At 47.1% G+C, this 12,007-nt stretch overlaps 1 protein-coding gene across 1 annotated transcript in view; it reads left to right on the top strand.

Moving 5' to 3' along the window:
• Positions 1 to 11,332, top strand: part of Nyx (nyctalopin) — a 30,050-nt gene extending 18,718 nt beyond the window's left edge. The window contains exon 2 of the mRNA XM_052171586.1: positions 9,813 to 11,332. Coding sequence (XP_052027546.1) covers positions 9,813 to 11,221 — 1,409 coding nt within the window. The 3' untranslated portion in view covers positions 11,222 to 11,332. The remainder of the gene's footprint in view (positions 1 to 9,812) is intronic.
• Positions 11,333 to 12,007: the final 675 nt, after the last annotated feature.

Raw genomic sequence — 12,007 nt, 5'->3', positions numbered from 1 at the left:
AAAGTGTTCACCCATGGTGCAAACAGCTGTGCCTGCCGGGAGGCAGCAGAGACCCGTGGGACTCTGAGTGGGGCATGTTTTCTTAGAAACTGTGCTTGGTAACGGCTGCTATAGAGCCACGGACAATGAGTGCCAGGGGCGCCCTCAAAGGTCAGAAAGTGCAGTTCTTTCATATCATAGTTAGACACGGGAGTTCAGATTATATGAATGGTCTGGACGACAATAAAGCTTAGTGTAAAGATAAACAAAAATAAGCACCATTTAGCCCCACCTCCAGGAGAATAAGGCTTAGGTGCAAGGCTGTCAAAGTCAAAGAGATGATCTTATGAATCTATGAACAAACATGTATTAAACCTGATTATCACACCTAGGCATGACGGTATACGCTTGTTGTAATTTCAGTACTTCAGAGACTGAAGCAAGGGGATCATGAGTTCAAGGCCAGCCGGAACTACAAGTGAAATAGTGTTTCAAAGTTTTAAAAAAGTTGGTTCTTAGGAGAGAAAAAGAAACCCATAAAACCCGAGTGTCACTATACATGTTCATGTCACCCATATGCCATGTGTCTCTGTAGTCCCTACATTCACTATTCTTGGTGTTTTGCTCATTGTGCATGGTGTGAGGTAGGGGTTGAGATTCTTTTTATTTTCTGGGGCTTACAATATGCAGGTCCAATTGGTCCAGGTCTACCTTGAATTAATCTTGTTACCATACATTTGGGAAGTCAGGGTGGGGTTGTTAAATGTTACAGGAGCACTTGGGGCACCCTTTCAGGGTTCTTAGTCTTGTTAGTAAAAGCCGTTGGCAATCCTCCCACCACCTTTCCTCCACCTCCATCAGGAGGATGCACACAGGAGCATGTTGTCCTCCGAGAGGCTCCCCCTAGCAGCTCACTCGGACAGCCAAACAGTGGATGGAGCTTGGGGACCCTTATGGAAGAGTAGGAGGAAGGACTGCTTGTTCCTAAGGGGATAGGAACTCCACGGGAAGACCAAGAGAATCAACTAACCTGGATCCTTGGGGGTCTCGGAGTCTGAACCACCAACCAAAGAACTTAAACGGGATGCACCTAGCCCTTCCTACACACATGCAGCAGATGTATAGCTTGGTTTTCATACAGGTCCCGAACAACTGGAGCCGGGGCTATTCCAAAAGCTGTTGCCTGTCTGCGGGATATGTTATTCTAGCTGGGGCTGCCTTGTCTAGCCTCAGTAGGAGAGGAAGTGCCTAGCCTCACAAAGACTTGAAGTGCCAGGTAGGAGGGCATACCCAGAGGGTCCCAACCTGCCCAGAGGAGAAGGGGAGGGAGGATGGGGGAAGGATTGTGAGGGGAGGGGTGATCAGGAGTGGGGCAGTGAGCAGGATGTAAAGTGAAGAAGTAAAAAATAAATAAATAAAAATTATTTGGCTGGGCATGGTGGCATACATCTTTAATCCCAGCACTTGGAAGGCTAAGGCAGGTGGATCTTGGTGAGTTTGAGGCCAACCTGCTTTATAGCGTTCCAGACCAGCTAGGGCTGTATAGTGAGACTATCTAAAAAAAAAAAAAAAAAAAAATTGAGAACAGACTCTGAAGAACAATTTTATTATATTTTGAAAGGAAAAAAAAAAAACCCAAACCAGGCAAGCTCTGAATGAGTCCAAAGTATTAAAAAAAAAAAAAAGCATGCTTAGAGTGGATGCAGAAGGAAGAAGAGAAAAAGTTACACTTTTCTGAGTAATTCAGAAAAGCAGGCAGCCCGAAGAAGCTGCATGGCTTTGCTAGCCTTGTAAGCTGCTGGCCTGACAGGCTGTGGATTATGGGAAGGAAAAGTATACTATAGGAATAGTATCTATCGGAGCTGGAGAGATGGCTCAGCGGTTAAGAACACTGACTGTTCTTCTGAAGGTCCTGAGTTCAAATTCCAGCAACCAGATGGTGGTTCACAATCGTCCGTAATGGGATCCGTCTCCTTCTTCTGGTGTGTCTGAAGACAGCTAGCTACAGTGTACTCACATATAATAAATAAATAAATCTAATAAAAAAGGATAGTATCTATCTATCACATCATTAAAGGGATAATTATTTCTTCCATCTTTTTAGTATGGTTTAAGGTGAGCTTGTCTTCTTGAGAGGTAGCCCCTTGGCCAGGTGATCCAGCTCAACTGGATGAACCCTTCTACGTTACGGCAGCTCGGAATGTTAGGTCTCTACCCAGGTCAGAGGAATAGCTGCCTCAGCCTCTCCACAGATCCAGGCTACTACCCTGATAGAGTCTGACATTGATCCTCGTAGACTGAAGTTCTTTATACAAGTTAATTCATGTCTCTTTTCACCCTTTATGTTACTCTGCCATATTTTTCAGTCATGTATGTTATAAACTCCACAATTCCGTGCTATTTTTGTTTTAAACAATCACTTGTCTGTTAAGTAATTAAGGTGAGAAAAGGAAGGCTTTGTGTATTTCGAGAAGTACCTGCCCTTTCTACTGTTCTTCATTACCTTCCTATAGCTTGTTGTCTAGCTTCATTTACCTCCAGAGGAGGTCCATAGACAGCTTCATATTAAGATTACTAAGGAAGCATTTATTATAAATCTGTTAAAAGAATGTACAGGGAAAGATGGGGCTAATGAGTGCAAGCATGGGGAGCAGGACTGTCAAAAGAAATACAGGAACTCTGAAAGCAAGGGTTGAAGAGTAGCTCAGCCAGTTAACTGCTTGATACACAAGCATGAGGACACAAGTTCAAATCCTAGCACCCGCGTAAAAAACAGGAGCTGAAAGATTACTTCCTGTAATCCCAGGGCTGAGGATGCAAAGACAGGAGGCCCTCTGGGATTTGCTGACTAGCCAATCTAGCCCAATGGGAGAGCTCCAGATTCAGTAAGAAACTGTCTCAATACAGTGCTGACTGAGGGATACATTCATAATGAGTTGTCCTACACACACACATGCACACACACACACACATGCATACAGCACATGCACATACACTACCAAAAGTCTATCACTTGAGTAGATATGCCACATTTGTTCATCCATTCATCCGTTGATGTGTATTTGTTGTTTCTGTCTTTTGGATGTAACACTTCTATGAGCACTACTGTTCAGGTGCTTGTTACGCCTGTTTACAACACCTTTGATTGTATACTTCAGTTTGGAACTGCTAGCCACCCAGTGGTCACTCGAGTATATCTTGTAACATTTCTCCATCCATCCATACAGATGAAATCCCATTATTATAAACTTGGTTCTTGGTTTCTTACTTTGGATGCATAACGGAATTAGCCCCTTGGAGCTTTACAAATACCTGTACCTGGTCCTATCCCTGAAGATCTTGATGCAATTAGCTTGGGTTTGTGAGTATTACAGCTCTCGTGTAACTCCAATCTGAAGTCCTGGTTAGCTTGCCCATAAATAGACCTTTCCTTTTTTTTTAAGATTTATTTTTTTTATGTATATGAGTACACTGTAGCTGTCTTCAGACACACCAGAAGAGAGCATCAGACCCCATTGCAGGTGGTTATGAGCCACCAGGTGGTTACTGGGAATTGAACTCAGGACCTCTGGAAGAGCAGTCAGTGCTCTTAACCGCTGAGCCATCTCTCTCCAGTCCCAAATAGACTTTTCTTTGTAATCTCCTTGTAGCAATAACTATGGGTATATTGTAACTATTAGCAGAAATATTCACGTGATGGAAGATACTCTGCTATGATGGACTGACCACAATATGTTATTATTATATTTTAAATATTTTTCTTGATACCCTGCTTTTCTGGCTTACTAATCACATACCTAGACTTCATACCTGGTAAGCCAACATTGGAGATTTTTGTCTGTTTTGAGAAGTGACTTGATTTCATTTGTTTTGCTTACTAATCCAGTAAATTACTGTTTCCAAAGGTTATCAGTCTCGGAGACCAAAACCAGGTCTCTGATGGTGATGTATTGAATGCTTTGTAGCAATTTAAAATAAACTGTAATCTACTTTTTGAAATAGGTTATACATCTACATGGTAAAGTAAGTGTTCCTTTTTCACCCTGGTTTTAAAAAAAAAATGCCTGGCTCAGTGGTAAAATCAACTATTCTTCCAGACAACCGATGTTTGGTTTCCAGAATCCACATCAGGTGACTCACAACTGCCTATAACTCCACTGTAGAGGATCAGATGTACTCCTTTGTCCTCTTTGGGCACAAAACTCACATGCATGATGTGTCTCATGGCTTCAGAGATATCAGTTCACATCCCTTCTATGTCTCTGGGCCTGTGGTGAAGCAGCACGGAGTGTTGGATGTGTTTGGTGGAGCAGAGCTGCTTGCCATCACAGGCATGGCCATCAGAAACAAAGTGAGACAGATAGTCAAATCAAAGACTATCAGTGCTCTGCCTCTTCCCCACCCCCCACTTTTTGAGACAGGGTTTTGCTGAGACAGGGTTTTGCTGTGTAGCCCTGGCTGTCCTGGAACTCACTCTGAAGACCAGGTTGGCTTCAAACTCACAAACTCTGCCTCCCAAGTTCTGGGACCAACGGTGTGTGCCACCACCACCTTGACCTCAAACTTACAGAAATCCACCTGCCTCTGCCTCCCAACTGACCAAAGGTGTGCGCCCGGCTTCCTCCCATCTCTTAACAGTCCACTCAGCTATGAAGCATCTCTTAAGATCCAATCACTTGATCAGAAAGCCCAGTAGCTGGCAACTGAGCCTTCACTGGATGAGGTTTTGAGACATATTTTTAGATTTAAACTATTACAACATGGCTCAAATATTCAATTGTAAAAGGGAATATACAGTTGCTGGGCATGGTGCTGAATGCTTTTAATCTCAGCACTTGGGAGGCAGAGGCAGGCAGATCTCTGAGTTCAAGGCCAGCCTGGTCTACAGAGTGAGTTCCAGGATGGCCAGGGCTACATAGGGAGAACTATCTTGGGGGAGTCAGGGTGAAATGATGCAATATACAATGGAAAGCTTCATGCTATGTGTCTTAAAAGCATGTTGAAAACATTAGCAACCATCTTTTTGATCTCTTGAATTATACACACCAGTTGTGATAATCCATATCATATATTATAGGCAATAATAACAATATGAGTTACTAGATCTGGTGTTACAGGAAGGTGTGAGCCACTTTCTTATAATCCTCAGCTGTTTACAAAGAGTTCTCAAAACAAATGACATTCTTTGGCAAGAAGTTCATAAAGGAAGGCGTCAATTCCATCTACTTTTGCAAACATTTATTGAGCCATACTGTGTGCTTGGAACAATGTTGGCTGTTCAGCAGGAGAAACATGAGTCATATGATTGAGAGTGTACTTTTCTTAATTAGAAAGAAGAGAGGCGAATGAAGAACTGCTGGTAAGGAAATGTGATACTTCAACTTGACCTAGTTGGAAGGGTTGATGAGAACAGGTTACTCCTCTGTTCTACAGAGGTCTGCAGTTAAGGTATCTTTGGCCCTGCCTCCTTAGCAGGGTATATCTTAATCAACAAGAGATCTTATTCACAGCCAGTCCAACAGTATAAGTTCTAAGAATATTGCTGGTATGACAGCGCCCGCGCTGACATGGTATCAAGTATCAGGCGTAGGCCTGGGGGATTGACAGAAAACACAGACACGGGTCTTTCAGTAAGGAGAATGCCAAAGCATGAGGGACCAGCAATATGTACCAGAGGCCAGGAAGAACAACAGGAAAAAAAATTATAGCCATAGGTCAGGCACTACCACACCTGGCGGGAAAACAGGAATCAAGCTAAGCCACAAGATGTTTTGCTCTCAGGAAACCTGTGCAAACAGCTTAGCTGGGGCCGTTAAGCTAAGCTCACTGATGCCCAATACTGGTAGCTTGGAATCTATCTCACAGTATTTAGGGAGAATGAGAAGCTATATCAAGCTTCCCCAACAGCAGTATAATAAAGTTGAACACTCAAAGACAAGTCTGAAAGTGCTAAATTCCCTTTGGCGTAGCTGGGAAACCATTGACTGTTCCCACCAGATGAACTGGAAGCTGAGCAAGCCCTCAGGGGTGTCAGCAAGCAAGTCGAGCACACTCCTGTGTTGTCTATGCCTTCAAGCTGCACAGGGACTTAGCCAAAGTACTGTGTATGTGATGGGAAGGACCAAATGACAGAATCGGGGGAGGGTTGCTAGAAACTGGTCAATTTATAGTTGGGCACCCCCTTTCTTTACAAACTGTGAAACTGAACACTGCCTGAAATCACTTGGTTGGAAAATGAAAATGGTCCATCTGTCAGTGCTGCCTTCTCTCTCCTCTCCTCTCCCCTCCTCTCTCTTCTCCAGGGTCTTATGTATCCTTGATTGGTCTTGAACTCACTATGTAGCTGAAGATGACCTAGAACTTCAGATCTTCCTGCCTTCCTTCCTGGGCACTGGGATTACAGGCATGTACCACATACCTGGTTCATACAGGGCTACAGATGGGACCCAGGGATTCATGTGTGTTAACTTCTACCATCCAAGCTACATCCCCAGCTTCAGACTAGGCTTGGGACCACTGCTTTGTACAAGGAAGCAGGCCGCACTATATCCTGTTTGCTGTCAGGGACAGCCATACTGAAAGAGGGGAGACTTTTTTTTTTTTATGTCTTTTTATTGTTTGTTTGGTTTTTTGGGACAGGGTTTCTCTGTGTAGCCCAGGCTGGTCTTGAACTCAGAAATCTGCCTGCCTCTGCCTCCCAAGTGCTGGGATTAAAGGCGTGTACCACCACCACCCGGCCATTCATATTTTTTTAAAATTTAATATCGTCTACATTTACATTGCCAATGGTAAAACCTTTCCCAATTTCCCACTCCCCAAAGACCCCCAACTCCTCCTCCCACCCCCTGCTTCCATGTATATGCCCCTCCACCTGACCCATTCCCACCTCCACCCCTCGATTTCCCTTTGTTGGGGCACCTATTGAGCCTTTTACCTGGCCAAGGACCACTCCTCCCACTGATGCCTGACAAGGCCTTCCTCTGCCACATTTTTGGCTGGAACCATGTGTGTCCCTTGGTTGATGGTTTAGTCCCTGGGAGTCTTGGGGTGTCTGGGTGACTGAAATCATTGTTCTTCCCATGGGGCTGTAAACACCTTCAGCTCCTCTGGACCATCCTCCAGCTCCTCCATTGGGGACCCCATGCCCAGTTCAATGGTTGGCTGCTAGCATCTGCCTCAGTATTTGTAAGGCTCTGGCAGGGCCTCTCCGGAGACAACCATGGCATGCTCCTTTTGGTATACACTTCTTGTTGTCCATAGTAGTGTCAGGGTTTGTTGACTATTTATAGGATGAATCTCCAGGTAGGGCAGTCTCTGGGTGACCTTTACTTCAGTCTCTGCTCTACACATTGTCTCCCTTATTGCTCCTGTGACTATTTTGATCCCTTTCTAGAGGAACCGAAGCACCCTCACTTAAGACCACCTTCTTCTTGAGCTTGGTAAGTTGTAACTTGTTTATTTTGAGCTTTTGGGCTAACATCTGCTTATTAGTGAGTGCATACCACGAGTGTTCTTTTGTGATTGGGTTGCCTAGTTCAGGAAGACGGTTTCTAGTTCCATCAATTTGCCTAAGAATTTCATGAATTCATTGTTTTTAATAGCTGCATAGTACTCCATTGTGTATATATACCACATTGTCTGTATCCATTCCTCCGTTGAGGGACATCTGGGTTCTTTCCAGCTTCTGGCTATTATAAATAAGGCAGCTATGAACATAGTGGAGCATGTGTCCTTATTATATGTTGGAGCATCTTCTGGGTATATGGCTGGGCCTTTACGTAGTACTATGTCTAATTTTCTGAGGAACCACCAAACTGATTTCCTGAGTGGTTTTACCAGCTAGCAATCCCACCAACAATGGAGAAGTGTTCCTCTTTCCCCACATCCTCGCCAGCATCTGCCGTTCCCTGAGTTTTTCATCTTAGCTATTCTGACCGGTGTGAGGTGGAATCTCAGTGTTGTTTTGATTTGCATTTAAGAGGGGAGATTTTTGATGACTTTATTTGATCATTTACTTGAATTTTCGGAATGAAATTTTGTAAGCAATTTTCTTTCCCAGTATGATGTAAAACAGTTTCTCGAGAGTGAGGGCTGGTGAATGGAACTTAGCTCTATAGTGTCCATAATCATTTCTTTCAAGATATAGGAGGCCAGTGACAGTGTATTCAATATACGCTGACCTTGAAACATGAGATGCCATATAGTGCTGGTGAGGTGGCTCAGCCGGTAAGTGAATCTGTGACCAAGTTTGATCCCGGGGGCCTCATATGATAGAAAGAAGAAAACTGATTCCTGTAAGTTGTCTTCTGACCTCTGCATGTACACACCTATACACGGGCATAAAATAAAGTAAGATGGTGGGCAGCGGGTGTGTGTATGTGTGTGTGTGTGTGTGTCAGGGTGGGACAGATAGGGATCCTCATGAGGACAAGAACAAAAGGTTCTCATGCTCTTAATTCATAACCTGATAACCTGTCAAGAGTCCCTTTGCCTTATAGACAATATATAGTATGTGCTTGTCCCTTATCACAAGATACCAAGAAATCCTACAGGGTGACTCACCAACCATTGATCTTGGTGACTAACAACAACAACAACAAATCACTAGGTCCCACACCACTCAAACCACCCAGAGTAAAATGTCTTCTTTTTGCTGTGTCTGCGTCTAAACTGGATCTCCCACAACAGCACTCTCCCTCTTTTCCTTCCAAATGAAACTTGTCTGAGAGTTCATTCTGTACATTTTAGTTTTTTATTTCTGCCATCACTGGGATTGGAGGTTATCCTTAATATTTAATTTTAAGTGGCTGTTAAAGACTAAGAAGGAAATAATAGGCTTTTCCAAGTCCCCATGCTCCACCCCTTCTCTAATTCCTCCTTTTACACAGGCCTTAACTGACTCATTGTGGGTCAAAACTTGAATTCTTATGGTGGGGCCAGTGACTTGAATTGAAATGTATCACAGCTCCAGTCATAAATACATTTCCCAAGTAGCCACATCTGACATTACTATGTATCATCCAAAAACTATCATTTCAACATGTAACCCGTACAAAATCATTGATGAACTATTTAACTTTTTGGCATCCTCATCCTCTGTACACTTGGAGGGCTCAAGTGGCTGGACACATTTCTAAGGGTCTGGGGCACATGTGGCTACTGGTTACTGCACTGGGGAGCACAGGCCTTAAGGTGGAGTATAGTGACACCCCCAGAGAGTGTCACTATACTACCCACACAATCAACAACCCTACTTGTTGGTATCCGGATCAGCTCCAAATTCAGTGACATCACACCTAGGCAACAGCGACCTGCACACTTGAAGCCATGGCAACCGCCATACACTCCCAGAATCCACTTGGCTCACCTCCCATCTTTACCAGCGAGTGGCTAGTCAGAATCCAAATAAAAGGCAGACCCTTCTGATCTCTCTCTGTCTGTCTGTCTCTCTCTCTCTCCTCTTCATCGCTGCCACCTTTGCTGCCTTCTCCCTCAATAAACCTCTGCCACGTGGAATTGCTTTGGCCTGGTGTGGTCTGTCCCACACGAGCCCCGCTTCTAACACAACGCTAGTCATATTTTAAAGGCGTACAGTGTTCTCTGTATTATATGGAAGTTTAGAACCAAGCCGGGTGTAGTAAGTGTCTGGTGATTAAGGCCATTAGAAAGCAAAGGGGAGGGCACTGCGGGTGGGGGAACCTGTGTTGGTAAGCAGATGGAAAGAGGCCGTTTGATGGCGGCAGGACTCAGTGGAGGGTCTGCAACCTGCTACCGGGGTGACCTCTGACTATTGATCATTCTTTGTCTTTTCTTCTGGCCTCTCTCTTCTCTAGCGGTGGTCTTCAGCCTGCCCTGCACCCGGGCCACCGAGGCCTGTGTGCGAGCCTGCCCTGCGGCCTGCACCTGCAGCAACGTGGAGCGTGGCTGCTCAGTGCGCTGTGACCGTGCGGGCCTCCAGCGGGTGCCCACTGAGTTTCCGTGCGAGGCGGCCTCCATCGATCTGGACCGGAATGGCCTGCGCATCCTGGGCGAGCGGGCCTTTGGCACGCTGCCGTCGTTGCGCCGCCTGTCGCTGCGCCACAACAACCTGTCCTTCATCACGCCCGGAGCCTTCAAGGGCCTGCCGCGGTTGGCCGAGCTGCGCCTGGCGCACAACGGCGAGCTGCGCTATCTGCACGTGCGGACCTTCGCGGCGCTGGGCCGCCTACGCCGCCTGGACCTGGCGGCCTGCCGCCTCTTCAGCATCCCCGAGCGTCTCCTGGCCGAGCTGCCCGCCCTGCGCGAGCTCACGGCCTTCGACAATCTCTTCCGCCGGGTGCCCGGCGCGCTCCGGGGCCTGGCTAACCTGACGCACGCGCACTTGGAGCGCAGCCGCATCGAGGCCGTGGCCTCCAGCTCGCTGCTGGGCATGCGGCGGCTGCGCTCGCTCAGCCTGCAGGCCAACCGCGTGCGCGCAGTGCATGCCGGGGCCTTTGGCGACTGTGGCTCCCTGGAGGACCTGCTGCTCAACGACAACCTGCTGGCCGCGCTGCCCGCAGCCGCCTTCCGCGGCCTTCGCCGTCTGCGCACCCTCAATCTGGGTGGCAACGCTCTGGGCAGCGTGGCGCGCGCCTGGTTCTCTGACCTGGCAGAGCTCGAGCTGCTTTACCTGGACCGCAACAGCATCACCTTTGTAGAGGAAGGCGCCTTCCAGAACCTCTCGGGCCTCCTGGCCCTGCATCTCAACGGCAACAGGCTCACTATGCTCTCCTGGGCCGCTTTCCAGCCAGGCTTCTTCCTGGGCCGCCTCTTCCTTTTCCGCAATCCTTGGCGCTGTGACTGCCAGCTGGAGTGGCTGCGTGATTGGATGGAGGGCTCTGGGCGCGTGGCTGATGTGGCGTGTGCCTCCCCGGGCTCTGTGGCCGGCCTGGACCTCAGCCAGGTGGTCTTTGAGCGCTCCTCTGATGGCCTCTGTGTGGACCCTGAGGAGCTGAACTTTACCACGTCCAGTCCAGGCCCGAGTCCAGAGCCAGTGGCCACCACTGTGAGCAGGTTCAGCAGCCTTCTCTCCAAGCTGCTGGCCCCAAGGGCCCCTGTGGAGGAGGTAGCCAACACCACCTGGGAGCTGGTCAACATTTCGTTGAATGACAGCTTTCGGTCCCATGGAGTGATGGTCTTCTGCTACAAGGCCACGTTTCTCTTCACCTCTGGCCTCTTGCTCAGCCTGGCCCAGTATGTGGTATTGGGCCTGCAGAGGGACTGACTGCCGCACTGAAGTGACCCAAACCACTTTGCCCAAAAGGGGGAACGTTTGCTTGGCTGTCATGAGAAGTGTCTGTAGTAACGGGACAGGGAATAGGAATGGGATTGGTAATTAAAGTCCTTGCTGAGGGTGGAAGAAACAGTTTGTCACCAAAGATAGCCCTAGGCAGAGAGCTCTGGGAAATGCCACTGGAGTGGGTATAAATTTCTGCTTTTCTCACATGGGCATCCATTGAAAAAGAGGAGAATGAATATGGGCCCTTTGGAGGGTAGATGAGAAATGGAAGTTCCTGGGAAGTAACTCTCCTACTTCAGGCAACAGGGCCCACAGGCCTAAATTAAAGTAGGCCCCAATTGGCTAAGGCCTAGGAACTTTGTCAGCTCCTGCCTCAGGAGCCCATAAACCCAACCCTGTCTTTTCTTTCTTTCTTTTTTTTTCTTTTTATCTATATCATTGCTAACATCTACTTTCTTTTTTATTATTGAATATCATCTTCATTTACATTGCCAATGGTAAAACCTTTCCAGATTTCCTCCTCCCCAAAGACCCCCAACCCTTCCTCCAACCCCCTGCCTCCACGTATATGCCCCTCCACCCGACACACTCCCACCTCCACCGCCCTCGATTTCCCTTTGTTGAGACATCTATTGAGCCTTCACCTGGCCAAGGACCTCTCCTCCCACTGATGCCCTACAAGGCCTTCCTCTGCCATATTTTTGGCTGGAACCATGTGTGCCCCTTGGTTGATGGTTCAGTCCCTGGGAGTCCTGGGGTGTCTGGGTGTCC

Source organism: Apodemus sylvaticus, chromosome X (assembly GCF_947179515.1).
Source record: "Apodemus sylvaticus chromosome X, mApoSyl1.1, whole genome shotgun sequence".
In the NCBI taxonomy this organism is placed as follows: domain Eukaryota; kingdom Metazoa; phylum Chordata; class Mammalia; order Rodentia; family Muridae; genus Apodemus; species Apodemus sylvaticus.
The sequence above is the reverse complement of the archived record's forward strand: the minus strand, read 5'-3'. Positions and strand labels throughout refer to the sequence as shown.